At 43.0% G+C, this 16,706-nt stretch overlaps 2 protein-coding genes across 2 annotated transcripts; one reads left to right on the plus strand and one right to left on the minus strand.

Moving 5' to 3' along the window:
* The first annotated feature begins 682 nt into the window (after positions 1 to 682).
* LOC110973458 (G protein-coupled receptor moody-like) lies at positions 683 to 6,215 on the plus strand. Its single transcript, XM_022224305.2, has one exon. It carries the CDS (start codon positions 2,529 to 2,531, stop codon positions 3,657 to 3,659), a length of 1,131 nt encoding a protein of 376 aa, XP_022079997.2. The 5' UTR covers positions 683 to 2,528; the 3' UTR covers positions 3,660 to 6,215.
* A 450-nt stretch (positions 6,216 to 6,665) lies between these two features.
* LOC110990982 (uncharacterized) lies at positions 6,666 to 10,574 on the minus strand. The gene is made up of 2 exons (XM_087148165.1): positions 10,233 to 10,574; positions 6,666 to 9,500 (listed from the first exon to the last, which is right to left on the minus strand). The coding sequence occupies exon 2, from the start codon at positions 9,488 to 9,490 to the stop codon at positions 7,448 to 7,450; it is 2,043 nt and encodes a 680-aa protein (XP_087004291.1). The 5' UTR covers positions 9,491 to 9,500; positions 10,233 to 10,574; the 3' UTR covers positions 6,666 to 7,447.
* Between the last annotated feature and the right edge of the window lie 6,132 nt (positions 10,575 to 16,706).

Below are 16,706 nucleotides of genomic sequence, written 5' to 3' on the forward strand. Positions count from 1 at the left end.
TTGTATGGTCCCTATAATCTTTGAATGTCTATTCAATTTTCTGTGGGTTAACCGATTACATTTTGAGTTATTCCCACAACACGAAATCCCCCCGTGATTTTTTTTTTCGAAGTCTGCTTGCAGCCATTTTTCAAGTGGCAACCCTCAACTCTCTCGGGTCATTCTGTTCTTAGATGAAAGCCCAAAGTCCCCGGAAGTTGAGACTGGCAAAGATTTACACAATCTCACCACTTACAGTGTCCTTTTTCAAAAGATACTGTGGGGGTGCTTTGAATGCTAATGAGCTGACCAGAAATTCTCACTTGAATTAGTAGACTGCACCCCAGGGTCCCCTGACCTCACCCCTGTGATTTCTTTTATGGGGACATCTTGAGAACCAAATTTACAAGTGGCCACCCCAAGATATCAATGACCCATGTTCCAGAATCGTCGGTGCAGTTGAGACCTTAAGAGGAGACGTAATCAGGAATGCATTGGGAGCAATGAGAACCGGAGCCGAATCTAGTGTTGACAGGAATTGGGGCTTGTCAAAGGACAATGGGGTTAGGTCGAGACAGGCAAACGCACCCAAATGTTAAATAATATTACTGAATACAAATTATGTTAAGGACGCTCTGGTTTTTCTTCTTTTTTAGGAATAAAATTATTGGAGTCAGGCTGCGGTGAATCTGGTGCAAGACCAGTTCTGACATGGTTGATTGAACTGCTTCGTGCTCAGTCATCTGTGACAGTAGATTGGATTTCTTGGAGTCATATGAAAAAGGACATCACTAGTTAACAAATGGTGGTTGCCAATTTCCAAAATATTTAACCATGTCGAAGATATTAGCTAATTAATTTCAGATTCCTTTTTTAAACACACTTTTGTGCAATGACGAAGGGCGAAGTAAAAGTAAAGCAATGAAGTCTTTGGTTTGTACAATCGATGTTGAATATTAACTGTAAGCAGCACACGACAGCCAACTGAATTGGCTTTAGCGCGCATGCTAAATAAGGACTTTCCCGAGGTTCTATATTTGGCCTCTTTTGCAAACAGAGGTCCTTGTGAATAGACCCATCGTCTTTCTAATGCAAAGCAAAAATATCGATCCGTGCTGAGTCAACACGAAAACGCGAGATTATGACGGGGTTCACGCATGACATCACTTGGGCAACATTTTACCATGGATGATATTCTGTGGCTTACATGAATGGTGCCATTGCGTAGCACCGCCTCGCTGCTTTATCAAGGGGGAAAAGGCATGGGTGCCAGGACTTTATGTGACCTGAAAAGTTGTTCAAACAAATCGTCGCACAGACCAGTGTATTGATGACGTCACGCTTTGATTACACATGAAACACGCGGACAGTGATCAGTTCGACCATAGAGCTACAACCCCTGGCACGGACGGGCCTAGGCCTGTCCTATACTGCAGACACCGCGTACCGGTATGTCACAGCACAGAGCCCGTTCGCATTGCAACTGTTTTGGAAGGAGACACCGTCGCGTTGTGAGCCAACAGGGACTATGCAAGGGCACGACTGTTGACCCCGTATGGAGTACATACATGTATATCTATAATTGTAACTGCCACTGAAGGGAGGAACTAAACTGAGCAAGCACGTTTCATGATGCACTTCCATGGAATATTGGTTCTACGGCATCTGTGGACTGAAGTGCTCTGAACACTGGCCGAGGCCTAACAGGTGCAACCCAACTGCATAGATTGGTTGGAAGGTGCATGTTCTTCTTCATGTTAGACAGATTGTATGCATGTGAGCTTCGAGAATTCCACATAATACAGACTTGACAGGAGCTAACTGGAAAACTGATATAACCTTCCTGTTCTTTTTGCATTTGTGGTTGATCGGTGAATATCTGCCATTGAGATCATTGGTGGTCCCTAAATAATTTAATTGTCATCTGCGGATGTTGCGCATATGTGAGTTATCGGTGCGTCCTTGTGACACCCGGACATTGGAGCCTGTAAATAATATCGTCCCATGTGTCCTTGTCAAGTCTTCGCGGACTGTTTACCCACAGTCCTCAACGAGTTAACACGTAGAATGCTTCAACGTACTGTACACGGACGAAGTATAACAGAACAAAAATAGCGAGGGCACCCTTGCCGAGTTTTTGGACTCCTTAACCCCGAGTTCAACAGGTTGTTAGGCAGTGTTACAGGGCGATTTACTTCTCCGCAACAGGAATTGATCGCAGATCGATTTTACCTTTATGTGCTTTCAGTTTCTGTTGAGGTGAACTTGGAAGTACACTCTCCGGCCTAATCAGTCTCATTCGTGTTTCGTTTGCGCGGAAGCAACCGATACCCGGAAGAAAACGATGCGTTGACAAACAAAGACTGCCGTATACCTTCTTACTGAGGACACCCAGGTACTGTATCTGGAGTCACCCCTGTATTTTGTGAAGACTTCAACACCGTAATTTTGTGGGCGTCAAAAGCTGCGCCAAAAAGCTTTGCGAAAACCACCCAAGTTTTGTGGACTTGGATTTTATATTCAGCTTCTCGACACAAACACCTGAAAATATGGATGAGGAAGGTGTGACGGACACAGTGATGGGTAATTCGACAGAGAGCCCAACGTTCGAGTTCAGCGACTATACCCAGCGAGTTTTAGTCGCCACCATGTTTCTCTCCGCCTTCGTCGTAGGAACGGTCGGCAACTCGGTGGTCCTCCTGGCCGTGCTCTTGTCCAAAAAGCTCCGCACGACCACCAACGCCTTCGTGGTGAGCCTGAGCATCGCAGACCTGCTGACCTGTCTGGTCATCCCGTGGGACGCCATAGCCTTGCTCGGGAGGGATGGCTTGCCAGTTGGCGAGTGGGTTTGCAAAGTGGTCGCCATTGCACAGGCCACAACGGTTGGCTGCAGTCTGTACATGCTGGCGTCTATCGGCCTGAATCGCTTGCTCCTCATTACCCGAGCCTCGACCACCTACCGAGTTATCTACACGCCGAGGAAGATCGCAGTTTGGTTGATACTTGCTTGGCTTCTCCCACTGCTCATTGTCTTGTTACCGCCAGTCCTGGACGTGGGTGCCGTCGGTTTTAACCCAAAGTACCACATTTGCGGTTCCATCTCATCCCACCCTCGCTCCAATAACTACGATCTCATCATTGCGGGGACCTTGTACCCTGTCCCCCTCGTAACTATTATCATCTGTTATATTCTCATCTGGAGGCACCTGTATCTCCACGCCAAGAAGATGGTGGGGTCGCCAGAGGCTTCCATTGATTCAACAGATAACCGGCTCTCTGTGGTGTCGAAATCGGTGGTCACTATCAACAGCATCCATTCCCACCACCTGCCCCAATCCCCGACCCGGTCCAGGACCGTCAGTCGCTCCAGGATGAGCCGCCGCCAGACAGAGATCACCAAGAACATGTTCTACATCGTCTGCGCCTTCATGCTGTGCCTGACCCCCTACGCCATCTGTCTCTTCTTCGACGACAGCGACCCCGCCCTGCCCTACGCTGCCGCCATCTTGTTCATCAACAGCTGCGTCAATCCGTTCATCTATGCCACCAAGCACCCGCACTTCAAGACGGTCTTCGGTTGCATCTTTCGCCGTCAATGGGACCACATCCCGGATCCCTCGGACACTCTCAAGACTTTACGGAAGAGAACTTGTTGTGGGAGGAGTGGGTTGTATGCATGAACGTGCATAAACGAACAAACATTTACAGACTGTTGGCATTCACAAGCGATGCTTCAGTACTTGTGTTAGTATATTTTCCAATAATAATGTGGACATGCTGAATGTAAATGAACAGAACAGACCAGTTGGATCCCGACCAGCATGCAGCTTTCAAAGCCATTGCCGTAGATTCAAAAATCGTTTTATCCGTCACGAAGAGCGGGGCGTTTTCAATATGCTAAACAGCTTTGTGTATCGAAAATAATAAAAAGTATTATGATATGATATGTTACGTGAAAATAAGCAAATATGTTTAGTATGATATATTTACATTGTATATTTAAAAAAAGCAAAACAATAGAGTTTAAGACTCCTAACGCCAAGGGGATCCCCCGTTTGGAGATTACGTGTGATACTATTATGTGATCCGGTAATCGTTAGATAAACAAGGCTCCCAAGCCCCCAGTACCTTCACATTTATAGAAATTGATGCAATCAATGTCATCAGTACTTCTCAAACTAAGGGCAAGTTCGATCAGCGACAGATTTTGACTGGTAACTTAGGCATGAAGTGTGAACGGGGCACCAGGCAAAATCGACCAGTGGTTAACGTAATTGTCGCTGATCGAACTTCCCTAATCTGAGTAAGCATCTGGTATGCGAGTAATACTTTAAACGGTCTATATGGAGTCGTAGACCTGAGCTATTCGAAATAAGCTTGCATTGTCTGTAGAGCCATAGTCCTTTGACCAGATCTTTTTTCTGTGGGCCTTGTTGCTTGGAGTGATCGCGGAAAGAGATTAATCATACGAGTACAGAATACTGCCCCCTCTAAAATGTCTGTTGGCAGTATGATTGATAAATGACGTAGGCTGTGAGTTTTTTTTTAATTTAATCTCACGTGCTTCTGGCCATTCAGGTATGTGCCCCCGAAAACGAAAGCACTCAGAATTGAGTTTGTGCCACGTAGGCCCTATCAGTTTACATGGTTTACTCCTCGGAGTGTTCCAGTGCATAGCCCTCTCAGTATGTCCTGTGTACCAAGTTGCAAAGGTGAAATAAGCGCTTTGTTTTATATAGACTAGAAAGTGGCGCATACTTAATCTTGATTGCCTGTGTTTTCTGGGGCATTATCTCTGGTTTGCCTAAAGCAAATAAGGTGAAATTTAAAAAAGATCAACCTAATTAATTTTCTTCGAAACTGTATTACTTGTAACATGGAGGAAGATACCGCTTGTTGACATTTTATGCTTAAAATAGGCAGTGCCTGTACTTGCAACCTTTTGAGGGAGGGGCCACTATACCAGGTTGAAACTGACTATCCAGCGTACAAATATAGACATGTTTAGCCTCGAGATTTTGTTTTAAGAAAAGCGGGGAATTTTATTTTTCAAGCTGTGTCAACAGGGTCAAGCCGCTCTTTCAACATTTCTAAGAATTCCAATTCATATGCCGATATGAATCGTGAATCTGCTATTGTGTGGCTTTATGTGATTGGAACACTTTCAGTGCCTCGATAGCAGCACTGCACTTTGGGAATCGGGATGTATCCATATGCGTTTTGTAATGCTCAGGATACCTTTTGGGGCCTTGCACGGGGCGGAACCGAGCGGTCACAGCATGCGACACTATAGCGCCTCGGCGCTCTTTACTACTTGGAGCACCGCGTGTGGGTAATCTGTGATTACATAAGACCTGGTCTCCATGGCCTTTATGCGGTGTGCTCAAGGCCGGATTCTTTTCTGTTGTGATTACGAGGTTAAGCCGTACTTTTACACAGATCCTGTTTGATAAATGTCTGTGAAAATCGAAAGTAGACTTTCTTCGCATTGCATAATATTTACAAATAGGTCATTTGGGAGACATTTTGTGGTAAATTTTTCATTGGCTTTTAGGGAGACATTTCAGTGACACCCTATTTTCAAACTACCAGAAGGAGGCCGAATTTTACCGTCCATATTTGAGAGATGATAGTTTAGGGCCTAAAATGAAAACATACAAAGTTTGGTTCATATCATATTAGGGAATATTGAATTATGGGACAGTAAAGTTGGAAAAGTTTGTGCATGTTCTTTTGGGAATGTCTCCCTAATGACCCATTAGCTGTAATTATAACAACTTTTATTAAAAAAAAATAATGAAAATAATAACGATACCCATGCGCCGTCAGCTAATACAAGGTTGGATTTTATTTTTAGAGTAAGTGCCGGAGGCCACAATTCCAATTCTGGAAATGGAGCTCGCCACCTATCGACATGGAATATTTAATGACATTTTAACTGGGTTCAAGGTTCAAACTTGTGCGAAAGGAAATACAAAGGCGACTTTGTGAGTTCAGATCAAAATTTGGTTGCGAATTCAAAAAAGTTGAACACATTTCAACTTGAGCAACTTTTTGCTGCATTTTTTTTCGTGACGTCCAATTTGGCTTCGCTTTCACAGTTGCCTGTAGTGTGAACTGGCCTAAATCTTTGTAGCATGCCCACTTTTGTAGGATGTCCAAAGTTACCGTATATAATTGAAAAACTCTCAAAGCAAACTTAGGGGAAATATATACCTTTAATTGTGTAAATTGAACCGCCTGTCGTGCTGCATGTTTCCCAATTAATTCGCCTTTTTGCCACACTCCATACAAAGCTTTGTCTACGTTATTATTATAGGTTTACACCACAGGCTTCATTTGGGAGATTTCATGACTGAGTGTCTTGACCATAGTTTTAAGGGACGATCGACTTCTATAGCAGTCGCAAGCGAAACTGACACAATGTTGACGAAATCAAACAAACTCACGAACAGGTGGGACGTTTGCGATGTGACCCTAGTCACTTACCCTTCTGATATTTCGTGCCAGAGTTAGATTGGTCGCGAGGCTCCTATTAAAGTATACTGTTGTGATTAAATCCCGAGACCACTTAAACGGGTGAAATGAATTCCAATTGACTCCGCCCACATATGGACAATAATTTTGCGATATTTTGAGCAACTATTTATTTGACTGATTAAAGTCAGGGGATAGAGATCAGCATAGGGTAAAGTGGGGTAAGTGGGACACTTAAGCACATTTTGGGGTGCTGCACTAAAATAAGAGATTAGATTTACTAAAAGTAATACTTTTTTACATTGTTACCGTCTTTTTTGTACACAATAATCATTTTGGTGCACTAGCTGCATTATTTTTGGAAAAATGGGGGAAAATATGACAGGACTGAAATGTCGGATTTTTCTCTACGTATGGGGTAAGTGGGACAGTCATATGGGGTAAGTGGGACACACTCAAAATACGCAATATACATGGCAAAACACATTTTTTCAAGAACTGATGCCCTTCTATTAAAAGGAACTAATCCACCCTGTTTGACAACATTGTCATTCAAAGTAAACACGAAATTACAAATGTACATTGAATTAATTACGTGTGTTTTGGATGCATCCATCATGCCTAAAATCAGTGTACAGTACATGTTTGTAGAACAAAAAGATTCCTTTTAGAGTGAATTTCAACAAAAACCTCAAGACCTATTCTTTTGCTGTTGTAATTGCCTAACTCAAATATGTACTGTTTGAGGTGGGCTGGCGACAATTTGGCATTTGTTTTCAGTTTGATTGTTTGAAACCTTTCATAACCTGCATTTTACAATCTCTTTCAGATTTGTCTCTTTCCTGTCCAACTTGTTCATGATGAATTTTTGCATCATGCATGTTCTTACCAAGTACATGTAAATGCTTTTATGGGCACCATATTATATTGTCTAAGTGAAAAAAAATAACCAGATATGCTGAGTACATTTTAGATGTTACTTGATGCACGTTTACTTGTCACACTTCTTGCAAATAAACTTAATTAGTTCACTGGGGCGGCCAAACAGTCCTGTGCAGGATTCATGATACCAGTCATTGCAGTCAATGCACTGCCACCAGTCTTCTCTGTCTGTGTCGTCATCATCCCCATAAAATCCCCCACAGTGACTACAGTAGTTTTCCCCATTCTCGGGGTCACACACTGAACTGAGGGCCTCTTTTCCTTTTGCTTGCTTAGCAATCTTCGCTTGCTTCTTTTCCAGCGCCTCCGATCTTTTCCGTTTCCTTTCCTCCAGTCTTTGTTCCTTTTCTTGTTTCTCCTTCTCACGTTGCTCTTTCTTGTGTTCTCGCTCCAGTTTTCTGGCCTCTTTTGCCGCAGCCTCTGTTTCCTTCTTTTTCTGTTTTTCAAGTTCCCGGTGGAACACCTCATCAGAGGTCAGGCATCGTGCCTCAGTGATGCGGTTGGTTTGTCTGCCAGGTTTTATCACTTTTGACACTACAGGTTTCTTAAGCACAGCCGAAAACTTACTTGTGTTTTGACTTGCAGCTGGGGAGACTGTACCTGGAGAGGACACTGCAGTAGGAGGGGAGACTGCATGTGGAGAGGTGGGTCCTGGTTCAATATCCATGGGCTCAGGTTCATTGTCAGATTCCAGTGATGGCGTTTCCTGGTCAGCAGCATCTTCTGTAGCAGTAGGTTTCTTTAAGATGACTTCCTCCTGCTCTGTGTCAGTAGGATTCACATGCACTTCTGCATTGAATTCAAGGACAACAGGCATGGTGACAACTCCGTCATCATTGGTAGGTGGACCTGGAACTTCAGCAGCTTGGTATGTTATCTCTGTCTCCACTGCAGAGAACTGAAGGTGCTCGGGAGTAATGGCATTAGGATTATATGGATAAATGCCTGTTGACTTGAATCCGCTGATGATGTTGGCCATGGTAAACACTTTGTGGTATACATCTGTGAACAGACCACTGAAGTCGTATCTGGTGATGATCCGGTTCGGGTTGTCGCGCATGAATTTGTCACATCGCTGGTTGTAGGCAGTTTTCACAGACTTGAAAACAGACTTGTCCAATGGCTGAGTGTGATTTGTGGTGTGGGGTGGTAAGCAATACATGTGGATAGAGTTCTCACGGGCACACCTGAGAGTTTCAATGTTAATGTGGGATGCATGCCCATCGAGAATTAGAAGAACTGGGCGTGTGGGAGGTATTGATGGCAAGAAGAGCTTTGTGAACCATGTGCCAAACAGCTCCGCATCAATGAAGCCAGACTTACTTGTTCCGAACAGGGTTCCTGGTGGTGCATTAGCAGTCAAGCCTACATTGAGACGCTGACCCTTGAAAATGATGAAAGGAGGAAGTACCGAGCCACTGGCACTAGCGCATATCAGGACAGTTACATTCTCCCCTCGTTCCCCACTTGTGCGAGACTGCACTGTTTTCTTCCCCCTAGCAGCTACGATGCTTGATGGGGTGTGCACTAGGCTCAAACCGGTTTCATCGAGATTGAATATCTGAGCCGGGCTGGACTTCAGATCAGCACGATCCATGACATCGCCTAATTTTTTGAAATGATCGGCGATGGTCGTTGGGTTCAGCATCGATGCTCTTGCTGCTGACAATCCTTCTGGCTTTCTCAGCGACAAGTCAGGATGACGTTCCATAAAGCCTCTATACCAATCATATCCGGCACTCTTCTTGACATGATTGAATCTATGCTTTATACCAGCATGCTCTGCCATCTCATACGCAAGCTTGCACACAGCCTGCAGTCCAATGCCGAAGCCTTGGCTTTCAAGATCTTTGAGGTGGCGTACAAGTTCATCCTCATCAGCCATGCTGAATACCGGTGGTCTTGTAGCCGGCAAGGAACTCGGTATCCCCTTGCGGATCCTTCTTGACAGTGTTGATTTGGGTACTCCATACTGTTTAGCCGCCTCTCTGATGCCTAGTCTCCCTTCAGTTACTGCTGTATATGCACTGGCCATTGCATTGGACTGCCACTTCCCTTGCTTCGGTGTCCATGATTTTTTCTTCCGAGCCATTTGTGCCGGTCTGTAACAAACAACAGTTAAATGAAATATAATTTCATTTAAATAGCACAAGTACTCTGAAATAAACTTATCAGAGTTTATAATCATATAAGTGACAAGCAACTTTGAAAATAGTTGAGCATAGCTAAATATTTATCACCAACACGTGCACAGCCACGGTGCACATGATGCTAATTCCAAGCTGTCCCACTTACCCCAAACCAATGGGGTAAGTGGGACACATGGAAAATATGCATATTTCTTCATAACTGGATATATAAGCTTACTTCCAAAAAGATTATCATGAAATCGACAACCCCCCAAACACAGTGCACTATCCATTTTACACCAAGTATCAAAAAAATTTCATTAAATACAATATTGAAATATATGTCCATCATGCATGTGCCAAGAATTCAAAATGGCCGCCATTACAACACAAACCTTGCATTCAGTCTGCTAATTATTCATCCTTTTTCTAATGAAGAAAACATTTATATGTCTTGAAAAGCACTGTAATATGTAATTTAAAGATAAAGTTACAGATAAACATTGTTTGCTAAATAATCCTATTTGTTTTACGACTAAAAATTGAAAAAACACTATCATAACATTCAGCAATCCAGTTCCACAGTAATGAATGTCGAACACTGAAACAATCAAGGCACATTATGCTTGGCAAAATTTTTAAAAATCGAAAAAAAAAAATCACAAGAATCTCATAATACAAATAACGCAACTGGTTAATACCTACCTCTTACAGAATGTGTTCCCGACAAAATCGACCTGGAATTCGGCTGGAAATCACTCTTTTCCTCCCAAAAAAGGAGCTACACCTTAACCTCTTTTGTTCACTAAAACAAAAAAATTAGTAATATGAAGGCTGGGTACGAGGGCACAAGAGGTGTTCCGAGAAAATCACTTTTTTAGGGGGAATAGTCTCACTTGAAGGATTGAAATTTGCCACGTTGATGAATTATGTTTGTTCGAACAAGAAAAAAACTTTACTCCAGTGAAGTTTTATTCACAAAGGATATAATGAGGAGAAAACCTAGACTTGTCCCACTTACCCCAGTGTCCCACTTACCCCACTTTACCCTATATGGTACCTTTCAAATGACACCGAAAAACGAAACTCCGTGTGTGTCCGCGGTGTTATCAAGTAAATATGTACATGTACATGTAGTTCGTTTCGAAGTGCAGTGCGCCAACTCTTCACCTTATGTGGGGACGGGCACTGTCACCCCAGGGCACCACACAACCTCACTTGAATTACATTGATCAGCAGTCTGGACCCCACCTCCACAAGCAGTCGATTTCGTGAACTGAGTCTCCGTGGGAAAACAACCTCCGCAGCCCGTTAAATTTTGATAACCAGACAGAGGTCACGATTTCTTGCATTGCTGTCGCCGTCCCGCTAATCCGGCCCAGAGGTGCTTGCAAACAGGTGGTCATCAGTTGCTGATCTGATGACAACTTGCTCATTGCATGCACTGTGTAATATGTATCTTCTCATGCGGTGTCTGTCGTTTGGTTCAAAAAGGGAAACTGTTGTACCGCAGTAAACGCTAGAGCGGATCACGGCAGAAAATGAACAGGGAAGCCAAAGCGTATCAGTTTTTGATGAAGAAAACAAAAAAATTGCATGGACAAAGGAAATTACATCACGATAAAGAGCTCAATCCACACGACACAGCAAGTCTGCTGGTCTGACTTTAAGCATGGGGTATAAAAAGCAAATATCCAGGAACATTGGTTGGTTTTCCTGTGTTCTGTTTACTCGCATTAAAACCTCTCAGCAACATCCTCAGGCTTCAAGTTGAAACCGAAAGCAATGAATCGTACGATATAGCCATTCATTAACATAACGTGAAGCGACCATTAAAGCCGACTTTCCCTCATTCCACAGTTTTCATAGGCTTATCAATTAGCGCTCTCCCCCTGTTTCAGAGATTTTAGCCCGGCTTTATGTCTTTCAAACGGACTTTTGAAAGCTCCCAGTAGCAGGCCGACAAGACAATCATGATTTAATATAAGTTTTGAATGGGGCTGCTGGTGTGTTTTCCCACGCCTCTCAAGGGTATTTTAATATCAAATGGAGTGCACACCGTCACAGTCTGCATAGTTTCAAGTTTCAATACAGCGCATGCATGCATCCTTGTGCACAGTCCTGTCTGTTACGTTCACTGTGTTGTATTTTGTATGTAGTTTGATGAAAATTATGTCGCGAGGCACTCGAATATAGCGCAACCTTGTTTTGTTTTCAGCCTTTCAAGGAATATGAGCAGAGCATTTTCTTCCCATTTTTAACATCCACATAGACCAAGTCCTTGCTCTTTGCGTCAAACTACCAACGAGTACTCACTATGCATGTAGATTGTTTGGTATTTATTACACAGCCGGTCCGTTGCATAGCTCCATATTAAACAAAAACTCCCATCTGGAAATACCATGGGTGTTGAAACTTCTGTATTTACATGTAAATGCAGAAGTGAATGGTTTTAGGTGTCCTTTCTTTCCGTGTTTTTTATATAGCTGTTAATTAGATGCCATGATCTGTCGACTACGATATACAGGCCTACTTTTGGTGGTGAAAGTTGATCGGCATGATGTATTGTTTTCACAGCCACGCAGGATGAAAAGCACATTAAAATAATTGTGTCTCAACTTAGCAGGTGCATGATACGGGGCTCTGGAAGTGCCATCCGACATGTTGACATCCTGACATATTGTTCCTCGGGTAACGACATGATACAGGCAAGATGTTCACAATCTGCAGCTAATTTATCTCGAGAATACGACATCGTAAAAGTTGGATGGCGACACCCTGCAGTAATTTATCATGGGAAAACGACATCGTAGCAATTGGATGACGACATCCGGAAATAATTAGCATGGGATGACGACATCGTCAAAGGGTAGACATCACACTTGCTGGATGTCTCTGGATGATGAAATCCTGAAATAATGATTATCGTCATTATCTGAGGATGTCATCATCCAACTTTTAGGATGTCTTCATCCCATGGTAAGTTATCTCAGGATGTCGATCCACTTTTAGGATGTCTTCATCCCGTGATATGATCTGAGGATGGCATCATCCAACTTTTATGATATTGCCATCTCGAGATGTCGACATCTTGCCTTTATTATGTCGTCATTTTGAGAAAAACATTTCAGGATCTCAACAAGTCGGATGGCACTTCCAGAGCTCCGTAGCATGATCTCAACAGTCAAGTTCTTATTTTTTCTGTGACTCTCGGTATATGTGGCGCTGGATTTCTAGCATCGTGCAAGGAACCACCGCCGATTAATACGCCAGAAGAAGTTCATCGACAGTTGAATGAAGTTTCTTTGCTTAAGTTTTCCCTTATACAGCAAAAGACTGAGACGTTCGCGACTTTTGTGCTTTTTCAGCAAAACGGTTTTTCATCGCAGATGGCTTTCAGGTATAAATCTTTCCGCCAACTTGAAAGGCGGAACATTTCCCTATTTTCTTAAAATAGGGATATGGACCAAAATATATGAAATATATTAAAATATATATATTATAATATAATATATATTAAATATTAACTGATGGATGAGCTGGAAAACTGAATTCCATTCGCAGAGCCTCGATGTTCAGATTTGGAACAGGATCTTAACGATTGAGATATACATTACTGTATTCCATTCATTTGTTGTTGTGATTATGCTCATTACACATTCTCCTGTGTTATGACTGGTTTTCAAGACAACGGCGGTTTTAATCGCTTCATTAAAACAAGCGTAAGATTGTCATCCGAAGATCAGCCTAAACACTGATAGGCCGCTGATAATCTGGTGGGGCCGCATCAGACCATGATGGGACAATGGAGTGACCTCTCGATCTTGACCTCTTGGAAGGAATTCCGGTCTCGAAGGAAAACCGGCAATGAGTAAAACATGGGAGTAGAACAATGCATGGTTGGTCGGAGGTAGCACTGCGCATGACAGTCTTGGTCTGCATGAATGTAACAATTCATTCTGAATATAATTATACAAGTCTGTATAGTTCCAAATGGGTCAAACGATTCAGCGGGCACCACATCCTCGTTCGAACTTAAACCTAAAGGAGCCAGGGAGGACCCCACACACACACACACACACATTTTTTTCCGATATCGTTGCAGTTCGTTTTTTAGGAGCTAAGCCTTAAAGAGTTTTTAGAATAACTCTTTGCAGTCATTTTGACACAAGTTTGTGAAAATCGAACATATCCATTGGAGCACAGGGCGCATTTTCCCGAGATCGGGTCAGCCCAAATCAGTGTATATACTGTACTTTTTCCAATCAATGCACTGCGGGCTGGCACGGATGTAGCCCTGAACTTCGAATGATCGTAACAGCATAACCATATGTCTGACTGAGTTTAATAACTTCACATTTTGTAATGATAAAGAGTGTCTCTGCGGCAGGCATGCCGAGTTTCATAAATGTCGAGCATGGCACAGCTAAGTTCTTAGGGAGTAGATTCACCCCCCCCCGCCCAAAGCTGTGAACAACCCTGCTTCTACTTCTGGTCTCTTCCCCCGGTTATTGTGAGCGTCGTTTTCGTTTATACAGCCGTACTCGTTTACAATATTCAGATTGTTTTTCTCCTAAATACACGTTTGTGGTTTGTTTGCACGGAAGCAACAGATATACCCGGAAGAAAGCGATATGCTTTCACAAAGACAACCGTTATACCTTTTTTTACTGAGACACCAAAATACTGTGCAATGTCATGTAGGCTACTTACACCTGTACTCGTTTTCAGTTCTGTTTTTGCAGTCGAAATTCACTATTTCCGTGTCAATATCAGCTAGAGTATAACGGTAATTGTTACAGTACGGCTAAATAATAGAAATGCAATATGTCGTCTTTTCAGATGCTTAACTACACTGACGGAAATATGCCGGAAGTGTAGCTATACGTGTCAAAAATATGTACACGCGCTGTTCAAAAAAGAATTTCGCACGCTGTCCCTTGGCGCTATCTGGCTTCCGTTATAGAGATAACTCTGTTCAGTGCATGGATAAATGCAATGTACGCAATTATACAAAGCAACGTACGTCGCGATCTGTTTATTTACTCATTTGGACGTTTGAAACGAGACTTCCGTTTAAGATGTCCCTTTCCGGATCGAACAACAGAAAAATGCAACTTGTTCGTTTTAACGTGCAGAAATGACATTTGTGTCGGTTTCTAAGTCAAGTGACCCACCAGCATCGTATCACTTTTAAGGAAATGTTTGGAGTCAAAATTACTCGGAAAGGGCTCGTTATTAAGAATACGACCATTAACAGGTGGGAAGGCTTGCCGTAGCACCATGCGAAGGAATATATCTCTCTTATGAGTATGTGTGGTTCAGAAAAGAACCGGGAGTATACTCAACGTTTCGGACTGCGTGCTCAGTCCGTCGTCAGGATACTGAAGAGATGCTGAAGATGGGGCTGTATACAGCCCCATCTACAGCATCTCTTCAGTCCCGAACTGTTCTTTTCTTAACCACACATACTCATAAGAGAGATATATTCCTTCGCATGGCGCTACCGCAAGCCTTTCCACCTGTTGCTGTCCTTCACCATGAATAGACTGAAATTCCATCAATACGACCATTAGTCAACATTCGCTGAAAGTGGTAACGCAACAAAAGCTAATTAAAAGTCTGAGGAGTTTATTTTGGGAAAGACAGACCTACGCCAAAACAGTGTAACAAATTGATATGTCCATTGATTTGCTTGGGCACAAGGACAAAATTATAAAAAGCAACGGGAGACGTGGCTGCAGACATAACGGTCTACCCTTTTGCACAGTATTGCTTGTGCTCAGAACCGTGCACGGATGCTCAGAACGGTTCGCACATGCTCAGAATTGGTAAAAGATTCGAATGATTGCCGCCACCAAGCGTGTAAAAGCCTCCCATAACGAGGTTCAGTGCGGGCACTTTGAACCCCGCACCTCGCAGAATACAAATTTCTCAATAAAACAGGTGGTAATTTGCGCGTAATTTCCTTTCAAATATTTCCTTGAATACTGTTTTACTAACCTCCCATTTGAATTGGAATTTTGTGTGATCTAGACAAAGGTCTATTGTATTACATGCACACGCAGTCGCTATGACAATTTCACAAGAGCAAACATTCTTGATGGCACTGAAACTTAAGCCTGGTTTCCATATAATCTTAACGAACTCCAACGGCACCCAAGACGTCAAGACACAGACAGTCGTGGAAGAGACGCTGCGTGACGTCATTCCACCAAAAAATCAACAAAATGGGATCCGAAACTGGGTAAATTTTCGCATAAAATGCCCTTTTCGGGTGGCATCATCATCCCTTGAAGCCAAAATGCTACTCGGGATGGGGGGGAGCATAATGAGGAAAGAATGGACAAAATGAGTAATACTATCAAAACAAGAGAGGGACATCGTTGTACGTCAGTCAGGCCAGCGTGCAAGTTTGTATATCCTATTCAGCAACTCAACGCAGACAGTCGGCAAAGTTGAACTGGGCTCAACTTTGCAGATCCGCCTGGGACTGGTCAGCGTATGTCTGGGTTATTGGCGACATTTCCGTTTAACTTGTTTCCATTTGTCTGCGTCTGCTGAGAGATTGAGACCGCTCCGTAAAATATCATAAAACAGTACTTATTACAAAACCTAGTTAGTGAGTCGGAATTTCCATGCTGAAAAGGGCTTTAAACTAAGATGGATTGCACTGTAATCTATATTACGTCTCTTTCTTCTTCGCCTCCATCCCAACGAGCAGCCTTTTTCCACTTCAACTGATCTATGGGGCCCATTCCTCGTCCATTCCAGGGTGTGCCATCCTCTCTGACACAGTCCATCCGTCTCTTTCTTTGTCTTTCCCCGTTCCTTCACCCAGTTGCATCCGGTTCCATTGCTCTCCTTGAAGGGTCCTTTTCCCCTTTCCGTTCCACGTGGCCAAACTACCTCGGCCTTGCTTCCCTTGCCTTCTCCTCAGTCCCAACCACTCCTGGTCATGCCATTTCCTTGATGCCGCATAAAATCAATCAATCAATCAATCAATCAACCAAAATTAGGTTAGCAAAAAAACAAACAAACATAGAGCTTGGTTGTTAGTTAACCCTATAATCTTTTAAACTAAATAATCATACTCATTGATAGAAGAAGTACTCGCATTAGTTTGAAACGTACGGAAAGAAATGGGCGAAGAAATACATTTGGTATTGAAAAAGAAAG

The sequence above is a fragment of the Acanthaster planci genome, linkage group LG17 (genome assembly GCF_054643075.1).
Source record: "Acanthaster planci isolate LZ-2023a linkage group LG17, COTS_SCS, whole genome shotgun sequence".
NCBI lineage: Eukaryota > Metazoa > Echinodermata > Asteroidea > Valvatida > Acanthasteridae > Acanthaster > Acanthaster planci.